The sequence below is a fragment of the Bombina bombina genome, chromosome 8 (assembly GCF_027579735.1).
Source record: "Bombina bombina isolate aBomBom1 chromosome 8, aBomBom1.pri, whole genome shotgun sequence".
In the NCBI taxonomy this organism is placed as follows: Eukaryota; Metazoa; Chordata; class Amphibia; order Anura; family Bombinatoridae; genus Bombina; species Bombina bombina.
In genome coordinates, this window is record NC_069506.1 from 111,049,180 (window position 1) to 111,067,418 (window position 18,239).

At 40.2% G+C, this 18,239-nt stretch overlaps 1 protein-coding gene and 1 long non-coding RNA gene across 2 annotated transcripts in view; one reads left to right on the forward strand and one right to left on the reverse strand.

The window, feature by feature from the left end:
• The window catches only part of SDF4 (stromal cell derived factor 4), a 119,310-nt gene that overhangs the window by 71,236 nt on the left and 29,835 nt on the right, over nt 1-18,239 (forward strand). Inside the window, exon 5 of the mRNA XM_053690513.1 lies at nt 282-440. Coding sequence (XP_053546488.1) covers nt 282-440 — 159 coding nt within the window. The remainder of the gene's footprint in view (nt 1-281; nt 441-18,239) is intronic.
• Nucleotides 15,149-15,433, reverse strand: LOC128638517 (uncharacterized). Its single transcript, XR_008399104.1, has 2 exons — nt 15,342-15,433; nt 15,149-15,261 (listed from the first exon to the last, which is right to left on the reverse strand). It is a non-coding gene; the product is annotated as an uncharacterized LOC128638517 (long non-coding RNA).

Sequence of the window (18,239 nt, forward strand, 5' to 3'; positions counted from 1 at the left end):
AATGTTGTGACGTCAAATGACGGCCGCCTAACGGCCAGACTTATTATTGGCTAATTGAAGAACGTGACCGGACTGCCAAAAAAAACAAAAAACGGGTTGTTTGTCTAACGCTTAGAATTGGAGAGAAAAAAGGTGATAACTCAGTAAATATATAAAAAATAACCAAACTGATGACTTAAAGTACCCTTAATTTTATATGTATTTACATTTACAATAATCGAACCTTGCAAAGTTTACCTTCATATTAACCAAGATTTACACACTCAATTGTGTCTCTGCAGCTCAGGAAGTATTAGATAACTTAAAAGACCGCTGGTTCCAGGCTGATAACCCCCCAGCTGACCAACTTCTGGATGAAGATGAGTTCCTCTCTTTCTTGCACCCTGAGCACAGTCGAGGGATGCTGAAATTCATGGTGAAAGAAATTGTCCGAGATTTAGGTGAGCAGGCACTTAAATATATAGTTTGTATTTCTTGGTTTGGGGCTAAAGACTTTAATGTAGTATCTTTAGTTATTATACCAGCTAACTTTTCTTTTGGTGCAGTATCTGGCTTTATCCCTTATAATCTGAGTTAAAGGGACATTGCGCTGTAATTTTGTTTTCCACTTAATGTTTTCACAATGATATGTTATACTAGTTGTAGAGTATTAAAGAAGAAATTGCTCATTTTTGGATTAGCTGTTTTTACTCATTAAAGCCTAAATCCATTGTTTTCAAGAGCATGCCCATTTAAATAGACTGAGCTTGCAGGAAGAGCAGATTTCCTAATCTTATTTTTCTCCCTGTACACAATGGCCTCCTTATCTTTCTGACTGTACACAACAGCCAGGCAATTGGAAAATGAAAATGTACCTATCTCTCCCACCCCACCACTGGGAACGTGATTGCTGCCTCTTGCTTACATATTCTTTCTAAAGAGAATACGGCTTTATTCATATTTGCAGTATAGGTGGTGGTTTCAACATACAAAAACAACCATTTCAAAAACAAAATAAAGGTAAAAAGTTTTATGTAAACTGTTGTTTCTTTCATGTAATTAGCAAGAGTCCATGAGCTAGTGACGTATGGGATATACATTCCTACCAGGAGGGGCAAAGTTTCCCAAACCTCAAAATGCCTATAAATACACCCCTCACCACACCCACAAATCAGTTTTACAAACTTTGCCTCCTATGGAGGTGGTGAAGTAAGTTTGTGCTAGATTCTACGTTGATATGCGCTCCGCAGCAGGTTGGAGCCCGGTTTTCCTCTCAGCGTGCAGTGAATGTCAGAGGGATGTGAGGAGAGTATTGCCTATTTGAATTCAATGATCTCCTTCTACGGGGTCTATTTCATAGGTTCTCTGTTATCGGTCGTAGAGATTCATCTCTTACCTCCCTTTTCAGATTGACGATATACTCTTATATATACCATTACCTCTACTGATTCTCGTTTCAGTACTGGTTTGGCTTTCTACTACTTGTAGATGAGTGTCCTGGGGTAAGTAAGTCTTATTTTCTGTGACAGTCTAAGCTATGGTTGGGCACTTTTATATAAAGTTCTAAATATATGTGTTCAAACATTTATTTGCCTTGACACAGGATGTTCAACATTCCTTATTTCAGACAGTCAGTTTCATATTTGGGATAATGCATATGAATTAATCAATTTTTCTCTTGTTAAGTGTAGTCAGTCCACGGGTCATCCATTACTTATGGGATTATATCTCTTCCCTAACAGGAAGTTGCAAGAGGATCACCCAAGCAGAGCTGCTATATAGCTCCTCCCCTCACATGTCATATCCAGTCATTCTCTTGCAACATAACTAAAGATAGGTCGTTGTGAGAGGGCTGTGGTGTTTTAAACTTAGTTTTATTTCTTCAATCAAAAGTTTGTTATTTTAAACGGCACCGGAGTGTGCTGTTTGTTCTCAGGCAGCATTAGAAGAAGAATCTGCCTGCGTTTTCTATGATCTTAGCGGACGTAACTAAGATCCACTGGCTGTTCTCATACATTCTGAGGAGTGAGGTAACTTCAGAACAGGGGAATAGCATGCAGGGCCCCCCTGCAAATGAGGTATGTGCAGTAAATTAATTTTCTATGGAATTGACTGAGAAAATACTGCTAATACCGATGTCACGTAAGCTCAGCCTTAAATGGAGTGGTAGCGACTGGTATCAGGCTGATGAGTGTGTGTGTGTACACTGAGGTATTTTTCTAAGGAATGGAATTTTACTCAGAAAATACTGTTAATACTGAAGTAATGTATGAGCCTTCACTGCAGTAAAAGCGACTGGTAGCAGGCTTATTAATAACACTTCATAACTTTAAAATACATATTCAAAACGTTTACTAGCATGTTAATCGTTTTTTGTGAGGTACTTGGTGATAAAACTTATTGGGCATGATTTTTACCACATGGCTATCGTTTTTTCTGCATAGAAACAGTTTACTGAGCTTCCCCACTGTTGTAATAGGAGTGGGAGGGGCCTATTTTAGCGCTTTTTTGCGCAGTAAAAATTCAGTCACAGTCTTCCTATTTCATACTCCATGATCCAGGACGTCTCTACAGAGCTCAGGGGTCTTCAAAGTTCGTTTTGAGGGAGGTAATCAGTCACAGCAGACCTGTGACAGTGTGACTGTGATAAAAACGTTAATTATTACAATTGTTATCCGTTTTTGGGTATTAAGGGGTTAATCATCCTTTTGCTGGTGGGTGCAATCCTCTGCTAACTTTATACACTTACTGTAAAAATTTGGTTGCTATAACTAATTTGGTTCAGTGTTATTTCAACTGTGACAGCTTTTTGTGCTTCTTAAAGGCGCAGTAGCGTTTTTTATATTGCTTGTAAATTTATTTGAAAGTATTTTCCAAGCTTGCTAGTCTCATTGCTAGTCTGGTTAAACATGTCTGACACAGATGAATCTGTTTGTTCACTATGTTTAAAGGCCAATGTGGAGCCCAATAGAAATTTGTGTACTCAATGTATTGATGTCACTTTAAATAAAAGTCAAACTTTGCATGTAAAGAGATTATCACCAGACAACGAGGGGGAAGTTATGCCGACTAACTCTCCTCACGTGTCAGTACCTTCGCCTCCCGCTCAGGAGGTGCGTGATATTGTGGCGCCAAGTACATCAGGGAGGCACATACAAATCACTTTGCAAGACATGGCTAATGTTATGACAGAAGTATTATCTAAATTGCCAGAATTAAGAGGTAAGCGCGATTACTCTGGGGTAAGAACAGAGCGCGCTGATAATGAGAGAGCCATGTCCGATACTGCGTCACAATTTGCAGACCATGAGGACGGAGAGCTTCATTCTGTGGGTGACGGATCTGATCCAGGCAGACTGGATTCAGAGATTTCTAATTTTAAATTTAAGCTTGAGAACCTCCGCGTATTGCTAGGGGAGGTATTAGCGGCTCTGAATGATTGTAACACGGTTGCAATTCCAGAGAAATTATGTAGGCTAGATAAATACTTTGCGGTACCGGTGTGTACTGACGTGTTTCCTATACCTAAGAGGCTTACAGAAATTATTAACAAGGAGTGGGATAGACCCGGTGTGCCTTTTTCACCCCCTCCTATATTTAGGAAAATGTTTCCAATAGACGCCACCACACGGGACTTATGGCAAACGGTCCCTAAGGTGGAGGGAGCAGTTTCTACTTTGGCTAAGCGTACCACTATCCCGGTGGAGGATAGCTGTGCCTTTTCAGATCCAATGGATAAAAAATTAGAAGGTTACCTTAAGAAAATGTTTGTTCAACAAGGTTTTATCTTACAGCTCCTTGCATGCATTGCGCCTGTCACTGCTGTGGCGGCATTCTGGTTTGAGTCTCTGGAGGAGGCCATTCGCACAGCTCCATTGGATGAAATTATGAACAAGCTTAAAGCTCTTAAGCTAGCTAACTCATTTGTTTCTGATGCCGTCGTACATTTAACCAAACTTACGGCTAAGAACTCCGGATTCGCCATCCAAGCGCGCAGAGCGCTGTGGCTTAAATCCTGGTCAGCTGATGTGACTTCTAAATCTAAATTGCTTAATATTCCTTTCAAGGGGCAGACCTTATTCGGGCCCGGTTTGAAAGAAATTATCGCTGACATTACCGGAGGTAAGGGCCATGCTCTGCCTCAAGACAGGGCCAAATCAAAGGCCAAACAGTCCAATTTTCATGCCTTTCGTAACTTCAAGGCAGGAGCAGCATCAACTTCCTCCGCTCCAAAACAGGAAGGAGCTGTTGCTCGTTACAGACAGGGCTGGAAAGCTAACCAGTCCTGGAACAAGGGCAAGCAGGCCAGAAAACCTGCTGCTGCCCCTAAGACAGCATGAAGTGAGGGCCCCCTATCCGGAAACGGATCTAGTGAGGGGCAGACTTTCTCTCTTTGCCCAGGCTTGGGCAAGAGATGTCCAGGATCCCTGGGCGTTGGAGATCATATCTCAGGGATATCTTCTGGACTTCAAAGCTTCTCTTCCACAAGGGAGATTTCATCTTTCAAGGTTATCAGCAAACCAAGTAAAGAAAGAGGCGTTCCTACGCTGCGTACAAGACCTCTTACTAATGGGGGTGATCCACCCAGTTCCGCGAACGGAACACGGGCAAGGATTCTATTCAAATCTATTTGTGGTTCCCAAGAAAGAGGGAACCTTCAGACCAATCTTGGACTTAAAGATCGATCCTAAACAAATTCCTAAGAGTTCCATCATTCAAAATGGAAACTATTCGAACCATCCTACCCATGATCCAAGAGGGGCAGTACATGACCACAGTGGACTTAAAGGATGCCTACCTTCACATACCGATTCACAAGAATCATTACCAGTATCTAAGATTTGCCTTCTTAGACAGGCATTACCAGTTTGTAGCTCTTCCCTTCGGGTTAGCTACGGCCCCAAGAATCTTCACAAAGGTTCTGGGCTCACTTCTGGCGGTACTAAGACCGCGAGGCATAGCGGTAGCTCCGTACCTAGACGACATTCTGATACAAGCGTCAAGTTTCCAAATTGCCAAGTCTCATACAGAGATAGTTCTGGCATTTCTAAGGTCGCATGGGTGGAAGGTGAACATGGAAAAGAGTTCTCTATTGCCACATACAAGGGTTCCTTTCCTAGGGACTCTTATAGATTCTGTGGAGATGAAGATTTACCTGACGGAGGCCAGGTTATCAAAACTCCTAAATGCTTGCCGTGCCCTTCATTCCATTCCACACCCGTCAGTGGCTCAGTGCATGGAGGTAATCAGCTTAATGGTAGCGGCAATGGACATAGTACCATTTGCGCGCCTGCATCTCAGACCGCTGTAATTGTGCATGCTAAGTCAGTGGAATGGGGATTACTCAGATTTGTCCCCTCTGCTAAATCTGGATCAAGAGACCAGAGAGTCTCTTCTATGGTGGCTTTCTCGGCCACATCTGTCCAAAGGGATGTCCTTTCGCAGGCCAGATTGGACGATTGTAACTACAGACGCCAGCCTTCTAGGCTAGGGCGCAGTCTGGAATTCCCTGAAGGCTCAGGGATCATGGACTCAGGAGGAAAAACTCCTCCCAATAAACATTCTGGAATTAAGAGCAATATTCAATGCTCTTCTAGCTTGGCCTCAGTTAGCAACTCTGAGGTTCATCAGATTTCATTCGGACAACATCACGACTGTGGCCTACATCAACCATCAAGGGGGAACGAAGAGTTCCCTAGCGATGTTGGAAGTCTCAAAGATAATTCGCTGGGCAGAGTCTCACTCTTGCCACCTGTCAGCGATCCACATCCCAGGCGTGGAGAACTGGGAGGCGGATTTTCTAAGTCGCCAGACTTTTCATCCGGGGGAGTGGGAACTTCATCCGGAGGTCTTCGCCCAACTGAGTCATCGTTGGGGCCAACCGGATCTGGATCTCATGGCGTCGCGCCAGAACGCCAATCTTCCATGTTACGGATCCAGGTCCAGGGACCCGGGAGCGGTGCTGATAGATGCTCTGACAGCACGTTGGGTCTTCAACATGGCTTATGTGTTTCCACCATTTCCGATGCTTCCTCGTTTGATTGCCAGGAGAGAGCATCGTGATTCTGATAGCGCATGCGTGGCCACGCAGGACCTGGTATGCAGATCTAGTGGACATGTCGTCCTGTCCACCATGGTCTCTACCTCTGAGGCAGGACCTTCTAATTCAGGGTCCTTTCAACCATCCAAACCTAATTTCTCTGAGGCTGACTGCATGGAGATTGAACGCTTGATTCTATCAAAGCGTGGCTTCTCGGAGTCGGTTATTGATACCTTAATACAGGCTAGGAAACCTGTTACCAGAAAAATTTACCATAAAATATGGCGTAAATACTTATATTGGTGCGAATCCAAGAGTTACTTATGGAGTAAGGTTAGGGTTCCTAGGATATTGTCTTTTCTACAAGAGGGTTTAGAAAAGGATTTATCTGCTAGTTCGTTAAAGGGACAGATTTGGACTCTGTCTATCCTTCTACACAAACGTCTGGCAGAAGTTCCAGACGTTCAGGCTTTTTGTCAGGCTTTGGCTAGAATTAAGCCTGTGTTTAAGACTGTTGCTCAGCCGTGGAGCTTAAACTTAGTTCTTAACGTTCTGCAAGGCGTTCCGTTTGAACCCCTTCATTCCGTGGATATCAAGCTGTTATCTTGGAAAGTTCTGTTTTTGATGGCTATTTCCTCGGCTCGAAGAGTCTCTGAGTTATCTGCCTTACATTGTGATTCTCCTTATCTGATTTTTCATTCAGACAAGGTAGTTCTGCGTACTAAACCTGGGTTCTTACCTAAGGTAGTCTCTAACAGGAATATCAATCAAGAGATTGTTGTTCTATCATTGTGTCCTAACCCTTCTTCAAAGAAGGAACGACTTTTGCATAATCTGGACGTAGTCTGTGCCCTAAAGTTTTATTTGCAGGCAACTAAAGATTTTCGTCAAACTTCTTCCCTGTTTGTCGTTTACTCTGGAGGAGAGGTCAAAAGGCTTCGGCTATCTCTCTCTCTTTTTGGCTTCGTAGCATAATACGTTTAGCCTATGAGACTGCTGGACAGCAGCCTCCTGAAAGGATTACAGCTCATTCTACTAGAGCTGTGGCTTCCACCTGGGCCTTTAAGAATGAGGCCTCTGTTGAACAGATTTGCAAGGCTGCAACTTGGTCTTCACTTCACACCTTTTCAAAATTTTACAAATTTGACACTTTTGCTTCTTCGGAGGCTGTTTTTGGGAGAAAGGTTCTACAGGCAGTGGTTCCTTCCGTGTAAAGTTCCTGCCTTGCCCCTCCCGTCATCCGTGTACTTTTAGCTTTGGTATTGGTATCCCATAAGTAATGGATGACCCGTGGACTGACTACACTTAACAAGAGAAAATATAATTTATGCTTACCTGATAAATTCATTTCTCTTGTAGTGTAGTCAGTCCACGGCCCGCCCTGTTTTTTACGGCAGGTCTAAATTTTAATTAAACTCCAGTCACCACTGCACCCTATAGTTTCTCCTTTCTCGTCTGGTTTCGGTCGAATGACTGGATATGACATGTGAGGGGAGGAGCTATATAGCAGCTCTGCTTGGGTGATCCTCTTGCAACTTCCTGTTAGGAATCCCATAAGTAATGGATGACCCGTGGACTGACTACACTACAAGAGAAATGAATTTATCAGGTAAGCATAAATTATATTTTTTCTTACCTTAAAATTTGACTTTTTCCCTTTGGGCTATTAGGCTCGCGGGGGCTGAAAATGCTTCATTTTATTGCGTCATTCTTGGCGCTGACTTTTTTGGCGCAAATTTTTTTTTCTATTTCTGGCGTCATACGTGTCGCCGGAAGTTGCGTAATTTTTTTGACGTTTTTTTTTGCGCCAAAAGTGTCGGCGTTCCGGATGTGGCGTCATTTTTGGCACCAAAAGCATTTAGGCGCCAAATAATGTGGGCGTCTTTTTTTGGCGCTAAAAAATATGGGCGTCACTATTGTCTCCACATTATTTAAGTCTCATTATTTATTGCTTCTGGTTGCTAGAAGCTTGTTTACTGGCATTTTTTCCCATTCCTGAAACTGTCATTTAAGGAATTTGATCAATTTTGTTTTATATGTTGTTTTTTCTATTACATATTGCAAGATGTCTCCGTTTGTCCCTGAGTCAGAAGCCACTTCTGGAAAAATGCTTAACTGAGTTTCAGTTCTACCAAAGCTAAGTTCATTTATTTTAAATGTTATAAATGTTTATCTTTAGCTATGGTTTGTAATAAGTTATTATAATATACTTTTACATGCAGATTCCATTAGTATTTATGCTTTATACATTTCCATTCTTAAGTGCAAGAAATGTTTAGAAGATTTATAAGAAATATTTTTTCTGATTAAGGCTATGTCTGACTTCGTGCCTTCTAATACGATTTTTAGGTCTTTTTCACTTCTTTTTTAATTGTTGAAGTTTCAAATGACCAACAACATACTGATTTATCCTTCTCTGATGATGTTTTTTTCTCTTTCAGAAATTCTCTTCATCAGATATTGACACTAACAAATCTACTTTTTTATATAATTTTTTTATTATTAAAGTACATTTGTTCTTTGTTGAAGAGGTGTTGATTATTTTGGATATTAAGGTAACTAGTTCTTTAAGACTAGCTGACACTATTTCTGCCTTTTTATTTCTTCTGTGATTTCAGAGGTTTTCTTTCCAATTCCCCATACTAGGGAATGGAATAGGCTGAGAATTTTCTTTTATTTTTAAACTATATTCTTTGTCAGCAGTTAAATTCAATTTGGAGGGTTCTCCAATTTATTGGAGCTATCTCTACTCCTACTAATTATGCTATTGTTTTTATAGCAAAATAGTATTTATTTTCCTTTATATAGTTGTATCTTATTTTTGGAAAATTATTTAGTTTCAGGTACTTTTCTTGGTCCTGTGATATTGCAATTGCTTCATTTTGCATTGTTAAGGGACAACATTTACTAGACTAGGTGCCGTTGCATTTGTCTTGTTGTTTTGCATTTTGCAAGTCCTCTGTTTTGACTGGTCCTTTAAACTGGACTATCATGCTAATGATTTCATTTGTGTCTTCATTTTATTGAATATATTCGCAAATGAGGGTTAATCTATGTCTTTAGCTAGAAGAATTCTGTGATTTTTTTTTTAAAAAATAAATAAAAAAAAATAAAAAGAAAATCCATATTTCTTTTGTTCTAAGATAATCAATTATAATTGGATTCAATTCTTAACTGTTACTATGGGCTTCAAGATTGAGTTCTAAGACTAAAACTTTAAGCTTATACTAGTTTGGTTGTTCTTATTAAGGAACGAATCCTGAGTTCTTTCCCAAGTAACATGTTTTTAATTGGGGTTTGAAATTAGCTCCCTAATGTTGCGATGCACGTGCCGTATTCCAGCTTGGCTGGTAAGGGGCAGGTTAAGACTTCTTTGAAAATGATTTGGTTCTATTTTGTCCAAATTTCTTTGATTTTATTCCAGTAAGGCTAACACTTTCTTTCAGTGTGTTTCTGTCCTATATATTTTGGATACTGTTGAGGCATGGCTGGGTACCCATGGGGTTCAAGCGCTGCTCAGACCTGGAATCTTCTGGGGTTTTTATTCCAGTTCCTTTTCTAGGAACTGGGTTTTGGAGTTTTATTCAAACTATTCTGCCTTTTTGTGGTCATTGATAGCATTATTTGTTTTCTTTAGATACAATAAATGCGTATTCTTCATTTTTCTGTTTTCATTCAGATTATTTCCTGAGGATGAGGATTCTCATATGTTTCACTTGCTCTTCAGGACATAGTTAGAGGATCTTTTTTCAAAAGCTCTTGATTCCTCACGCAAGGGTCACCTTTTTTTAGGTTTCCAGATGGTTTATGTCACTATCTTTGTCTCTATCAGACAAGGGACAATTTGTATTGGGTTCCGTCTGTCGGTACCTTTACTCTCTATTATTTCCTTCAGTTGCTATATATGCATAGAAGTTTTAACAGCATTGGATTCAATTCCCTTTGCTCATTTTCAATGGAAAAATCCTTTCCAGCTTTTTATGAGTGTTGTTTTCTTCAAGAACATGGTTGGAGGATCAATTAACCAAAAAGTTTGTTGATTCCTCAGACAAGAGTAACCTTTTTTAGATTTCCGGATAGATTCAGTGTCCATGACTCTGTCTCTGTTGGACAGGAGACGTCTGAAATTGGTTTCAGCTTATCGAAACCTTCAGACTCAATCATTCCCTTCGGTAGCCTTATGCATGGAAATTCTAGGTTCTTATGACTGCTGCATTGGACGTGTTCCCCTTTGCTCATTTTCACATGCGACCTCTTCAGCTCTGTATGCTGAACCAGTGGTGCCGGAATTATACAAAGATATCTCATTTAATATCTTTAAAACTGATTGTTCGACACCCTCTGACGTGGTACAGACCACCATTGTTTAGTTCAGGGGGCTTCTTTTTTTCTTCCAACCAGGACTGTGATCTCAACAGATGCAAGTCTGTCAGGTTGGGGAGCTGTATGGGGGTTTCTGACAGCACAAGGGGTTTGTTAAATCTCAGGAGGTGAGATTACCTATCAATATTTTGGAACTCCGTGCAATTTTCAGAAGCTCTTCAGGCATGGCCTCTTCTAAAGTGAGAATCGTTCACTTAGACAGACAATGTCACAACTGTGGCATATATCAATCATCAAGGAGGGACTCACAGTCCTCTGGCTATGAAAGAAGTATCTCGAATACTGGTATGGGCGGAATCCAGCTCCTGTCTAATCTCTGCGGTTCATATCCCAGGTATTGACAATTGGAAAGCGGATTATCTCAGTCGCCAAACGTTACATCCGGGCGAGTGGTCTCTTCCCCCAGAGGTGTTTCTTCAGATTGTTCAAATGTGGGGACTTCCAGAAATAGATCTGATGGCTTCTCATCTAAACAAGAAACTTCCCAGGTATCTGTCCAGATCCAGGGATCCTCAGGCGGAAGCAGTGGATGCATTGTCACTTCCTTGGAAGTATCATCCTGCCTATATCTTTCCGCCTCTAGTTCTTCTTCCAAGAGTAATCTCCAAGATTCTGAAGGAATGCTCATTTTTTCTGCTGGTGGCTCCAGCATGGTCTCACAGGTTTTGGTATATGGATCTTGTCCGCATGGCTTCTTGCCAACCGTGGACTCTTCCGTTAAGACCAGACCTTCTGTCACAAGGTCCTTTTTTACCATCAGGATCTCAAATCCTTAAATTTAAAGGTATGGAGATTGAACGCTTGTGTAACACACACTAACTTTAAGTTAGATTTTTTAGAACAAATATATGCAAAACAGTTGTTATAGCAGACCATATAAATAAAGGTTGTGTCTCACATAATCTATAGTGGGTATTTTATCTGGAAATACACACATATAAACTGAGTGAGTGGAGTTTAATATGAGAGTTAAAACTGTTGTGGCCAATAAGTGAGTTAGATTGTGGTTCTCACTAAAAAGTTGTAATTGAATGAAATAACAGTTTTAACTCTAAAGGTTTAGGACTGCATAGCAAAATTATGATAAAAGGAAAAATATGGGTTTGTAGCAAACAATAAATATGAGGCAAAAATTACAAAAGAGATAATGTCCAGAAAACAAAAGAAAAAGTAACGTTTTTGTGAAAAAATGTAAAAGTGACAAAATGGTTTTGTGACAAAAATATATAAGATGATATGTCCAGCAATGACTCACCTCCGGAGGGAGAAAAAGTAGCAATGGTGGTTCAGTGATTGTTTTTTAAGGCAAACCGCTGAAGTAGTTTGAGGGGAGAGCAGCTTACAGAGCTGCAGCGTCCTGTTCTGTGTAAACCGGAAGTGAAGGTCCGTGAAACCGGAAGTGGATAGATGACACGCAAACAGCGTGTTTTCAGTAGCACAGAGGGAAGTCAGAGTCCTCAGTGAGAGCGGCTGTGCAGGGAAGCATGCAACTTCAATACCAAGCAAGGTATTGAATGTTGCAGGCTCCTTTATAGCCAGGACTCAGTTAGGGATATATCTTTTAAAGAGACAGGCATTTGGTATTATGACAGGGTACCCCCTTTAAGGAACCACTCCGTGGTTCATGGTTTCGGTCTAGATGGATGTCGACGGTGAAACAGAGACACTAGTCTTGGGGCTGAGAGATTAACTGAGGGCTCCCAGGAATCCTCCTCATGGGGATAGCCCTTCCAGTGGATCAGATACTGGAGTCTACCGGATACTTTACGAGAGTCCAGGATGTTTTCAACCTCATACTCCACTTCAGGAGCTAGAGGGGGTTCATCTACAGAAGATGGTGAATGATTTCTGAGTGCCTGATATGGCTTGAGAAGCGAAACATGAAAGGTTGGGTGGATACGATAATGTGAAGGCAGAAACAAGGTCACAGCGTTGTCATTGATAACCTTGGTTACAGGGAAAGGTCCAATAAATAGTTTGTTGAACTTGCGGCTAGGCACAGTGAGACGAAGGTTTCTCGTGGATAGCCATACCAAGTCACCAGGTTTATAGATAGGGGACGCTCTATGTCGGAGGTCATAATAATGTTTATGACGTGCTTGAGCCTTTTTTATGTTTTCTGAAAGTAATGTAAAGGATTCTGAGATGGAGTTAGTGAAATCATTTATTATAGGACAATCACTTTCCCTTTCGAGGGGTAAGTAGAATGACGGATGAAATCCGTAATTGGCATGGAAAGGAGTGTCTTTGATTGAAGTGTGATATGTGTTGTTATGTGCAAATTCAGCGATAGGGAGCAACTCATTCCAGTTATCCTGTTGTTGTGTGGAGAAACAACGGATATATTCCTCCAACCACTGGTTGGTACGCTCCGTCTGCCCGTTGGTCTGGGGGTGAAAAGCAGATGATAACCTTTGATCAATCTCAAGGGTTTTACATAGCTGTTTCCAAAGGCGCGAGGTGAATTGTGTCCCTCTGTCTGTTGTGATAGAAGAGGGTACTCCATGTAATTTGATTACATTTTTTAGCAACAACGTCACTGTTTCCATACTGGTGGGCAGTTTATGGAAAGGGACAAAATGAGACATTTTCGTCAATAGATCAACCACTACCATAATTGTCTTGTTACCACCGGATTTGGGAAGTTCAACTATAAAATCTATGGCTATCTCACTCCATGGTCTTTTGGGTATAGGAAGAGAAAGGAGATAACCTGGGGGGTGTCTTCTATCTTTTTTACATGTGGTACATGTCTTACAGGTAGAGATGTGTTTTTGTACATCACAAATCATTCTGGGCCACCAGTACAATCGCTTTAGCAATCTGTGAGTCTTGTTAACTCCTGGGTGTCCAGAGAATTTGGAATCATGTACCTGTTCAAGTATAAATGATCTCATGTTTGGAGGGATATATGTCTTACCTTGATAACAAAGTAACCCATCAGATTTAGGAGTTAGATTATATGTATCCTTTGTTGTATCGATGTCTTGTTCACTTTTTAATTTAACTGTGAAATCTATGATACCACCTAAAATAAAGTTAGGGGGAATAATAGTACCTGTGTGAGGAACCTGATGGGGTTTTGGAGGCAGCCTGGATAGGATATCTGCTTTTGTGTTCAGGGAAGCCGTCCTATAGGTGATAATGTAGTTGAACCTTGAAAAGAATAAACTCCATCTGACCTGTCTAGATGTGAGTGTTCGATTGGTTTTGAGAAACTGTAGGTTTCTATGATCGGTATAGATAATAATAGGTTCAGCGGTTCCCTCTAATAAATGTCTCCAATTAACTAGGGCACTTTTCATGGCGAGAAGTTCTTTTTCCCCTACATGATAGTTTAGTTCAGAAGATGTGAGGACACGGGAGTAATATGCTATTGGATGTAATTTATTGGTGGTTTTGGATTTTTGGGAAAGTACAGCCCCAATAGCATGTTCAGATGCATCTACTTCAAGTGTATACTGAGAGAGTGGGTCAGGATAAGCAAGAATAGGAGCTGTAGTAAACGCATGTTTTAAATAATTAAAGGCATCATTAGCTGAGGGGGACCACACAAAAGGTATATGATCTTTAGTAAGATTAGTGAGGGGTTTAGCAATGTGAGAGAACCCTTTAATAAACTTTCGATAGAAATTCGAAAACCCTAGAAATTTCTGGACATTCTTTTTATTACGTGGTATGGGCCAATCAATTATTGCTTGAACCTTTGAATTTTCCATCTGAATCCCTTTTGATGAGATATGGTACCCCAGAAATGTGATATCATTACTATGAAATATACATTTCTCAGCTTTCACGTAAAGTTTATGTGCTTGTAAACGTGCCAAGACTGTTCTTACGTGTTTTATGTGTTCTGTCAGATTGTTAGAAAAGATTAATATATCATCAAGATATATTACCAGGAAGGTGTCCAATATATCTCTGAATATGTCATTAATATAACGTTGAAACGTTGCAGGGGCATTACATAGCCCAAATGGCATTACCGTGTACTCAAAGAGTCCGTACCTCGTACGGAACGCCGTCAGCCACTCATCACCTGAACGCATACGAATGAGGTTGTAAGCACCTCTGAGGTCGAGTTTAGTGAAAATGGATGACCCATTTAATCTTTCTATAAGTTCAGGGATGAGCGGCAGAGGATAACGGTCTTTCACAGTACGTTTATTGAGCTCACGGTAATCCACAATCGGCCTGATGGTTTTGTCTTTGTTAGTCACAAAGAAAATGCCCGCACCTGCAGGAGAGGTGGAAGGTCTTATGAATCCTTTTCTAAGGTTTTCATTTATGTATTCTTTGAGTCTTACTAATTCAGTTTGGGATAGAGGGAAGATGTGCCCATATGGGATGTCAGACCCTGGTATAAGTTCTATGGGGCAATCATACTCTCTATGGGGTGGTAGAGATTCTGCTTCTACTTTATCAAATACTAATGAGAAGTCATGATACTGACGTGGTATTAACCCTTCATCTTGGTTTAGGTGGAGTATAGAGTGAGAAAGTAGACAAGTATTTTTGCAATAGGATGAGTTAAATTCTATTGTATTTTGTTTCCAATGAATCATTGGTTGGTGTTGTCTTAACCAGTGCAGCCCGAGTATGACCGGGAACATTGGAGAGGTGATGATATCAAAAGAGATATACTCTTGGTGGTTATTGTGAATGTTAACAAGTATGGGAATCGTTTGGTGTGTGATGGGACCTGTGGATAGACAATTACCATCAATCAAACGTACTGCAACTGGATTTTCTTTCACAACAAACGGTATATTTTTATTTTTTACTATAGAGGAATCAATGTAATTGGCATAAGCGCCAGAGTCCACAACGGCTTCAAGGTTTAGTCGCTGTCTTTCCCACTGTAACGAGATGGGAACTAATAAGTAAGTTGGTTTATGAGTAGAAAGTGTAAAATTGTGAAGAGCACAAACTGACTCACCAGATTTCTGTCTCTTCAGAGATGGGCAGTCCGTGACTGAATGGTCCTTGGAGGCACAATACATGCAGAGAGCATGTTCCTTGCGATGAGACTTTTCCTCTGGGGTTAGCGGTCCTTTTATGAACCCAATATCCATGGCCTCTGCATTACCCCTTGGGCTATATGTCACAGGACGTGAAGGATGATATCTAGTTACAGTGTCATGTGTTTGTTTTTCTAATCTCCTCTCTCTGAATCTCCTATCAATCTTAATAGTAAGGGCCATTAATGCCTCTAAAGAATCTGGGAGATCAATTCTAACTAATTCATCTTTTATGGGGTCTGATAGACCTAATCTAAATTGATTAATTAATGAGATTTGATTCCATTGCGTGTCTCTTTGCCAGATCTTGAACTCAGATATGTAGTCTTCCACATATCTTTTATTCTGCTTTAGACTACGTAATGTATTTTCTGCTGTCAGTTGTTTATGAGGGTCTTCATACAGATCAGACATTGCTCTAAAAAATTCATCAACTGATTCAAGTATGGGGTCATTAGATTCGTACAGGGAGTCTGCCCAAGCACGGGGTTCTCCTTTTAAATAGGATATTATTGTCAGAATTTTAATTCTTTCAGTAGGGAATGTTTTTGGTTTTAATGTAATAAACATTCTACAGGCATTGTAGAACTGTCTAAAAGTTTTTCTATCGCCTGAGAAATGTTCTGGGGGGCTGATAGGCGGTTCAGGAGGAACAGGAGGAGAGTTAAACCCTTCTTTTATAATCCCTTTTAGGGTTAAATTCTCTGAGTGTAATTCTCTAAGACCCTGTGTCAACTGATCTACTTTATGGGAGAGTTCCATGACATGAGCCTGTAGGTCAGCAGGGTTCAGCATTCTGTTTTTAGGGCTTGGTATTCTGTAACACACACTAACTTTAAGTTAGATTTTTTAGAACAAATATATGCAAAACAGTTGTTATAGCAGACCATATAAATAAAGGTTGTGTCTCACATAATCTATAGTGGGTATTTTATCTGGAAATACACACATATAAACTGAGTGAGTGGAGTTTAATATGAGAGTTAAAACTGTTGTGGCCAATAAGTGAGTTAGATTGTGGTTCTCACTAAAAAGTTGTAATTGAATGAAATAACAGTTTTAACTCTAAAGGTTTAGGACTGCATAGCAAAATTATGATAAAAGGAAAAATATGGGTTTGTAGCAAACAATAAATATGAGGCAAAAATTACAAAAGAGATAATGTCCAGAAAACAAAAGAAAAAGTAACGTTTTTGTGAAAAAATGTAAAAGTGACAAAATGGTTTTGTGACAAAAATATATAAGATGATATGTCCAGCAATGACTCACCTCCGGAGGGAGAAAAAGTAGCAATGGTGGTTCAGTGATTGTTTTTTAAGGCAAACCGCTGAAGTAGTTTGAGGGGAGAGCAGCTTACAGAGCTGCAGCGTCCTGTTCTGTGTAAACCGGAAGTGAAGGTCCGTGAAACCGGAAGTGGATAGATGACACGCAAACAGCGTGTTTTCAGTAGCACAGAGGGAAGTCAGAGTCCTCAGTGAGAGCGGCTGTGCAGGGAAGCATGCAACTTCAATACCAAGCAAGGTATTGAATGTTGCAGGCTCCTTTATAGCCAGGACTCAGTTAGGGATATATCTTTTAAAGAGACAGGCATTTGGTATTATGACAGCTTGATTCTTAGTCAAAGAGGTTTCTCGGACTCTGTGATTAATACTATGTTACAGGCTCGTAGATCTGTATCTAGGAAGATATATTATCGAGTCTGGAAGACTTACATTTCTTGGTGTCTTTCTCATCATTTTTCCTGGCATTCTTTTAGAATTCCGAGAATTTTTTCAGTTTCTTCAGGATGGTTTGGATAAAGGTTTGTCTGCAAGTTCCTTGAAAGGACAAATCTCTGCTCTTTCTGTTCTTTTTCACAGAAGGATTGCTATTCTTCCTGATATTCATTGTTTTGTACAAGCTTTGGTTCGTATAAAACCTGTTATTAAGTCAATTTCTCCTCCTTGGAGTTTGAATTTGGTTCTGGGGACTCTTCAAGCTCTTCCGTTTGAACCTATGCATTCACTGGACATTAAATTACTTTCTTGAAAAGTTTTGTTTTCTTTTGGCCATCTCTTCTGCTAGAAGAGTTTCTGAATTATCAGCTCTTTCTTGTGAATCTCCTTTTCTGATTTTCCATCAGGATAAGGCGGTGTTGCGAACTTCTTTTAAATTTTTACCTAAGGTTGTGAATTCTAACAACATTAGTAGAAAAATTGTGGTTCCTTCATTATGTCCTAATCCTAAGAATTCTAAGGAGAGATCATTGCATTCTTTGGATGTAGTTAGAGCTTTGAAATATTATGTTGAAGCTACTAAGAATTTCCGAAAGACTTCTAGTCTATTTGTTATCTTTTCCGGTTCTAGAAAAGGTCAGAAGGCCTCTGCCATTTCTTTGGCATCTTGGTTGAAATCTTTAATTCATAATGCTTATGTTGAGTCGGGTAAATCTCCGCCTCAAAGGATTACAGCTCATTCTACTAGGTCAGTTTCTTCTTCCTGGGCGTTTAGGAATGAAGCTTCGATTGATCAGATTTGCAAAGCAGCAACTTGGTCTTCTTTGCATACTTTTACTAAATTCTACCATTTTGATGTGTATTCTTCTTCTGAAGCAGTTTTTGGTAGAAAAATACTTCAGGCAGCTGTTTCAGTTTGATTCTTCTGCTTATAATTTCAGTTTTCTTCATTATAAGATTTAAACTTTATTTTGGGTGTGGATTATTTTTCAGCGGAATTGGCTGTCTTTATTTTATCCCTCCCTCTCTAGTGACTCTTGCGTGGAAGATCCACATCTTGGGTAGTCATTATCCCATACGTCACTAGCTCATGGACTCTTG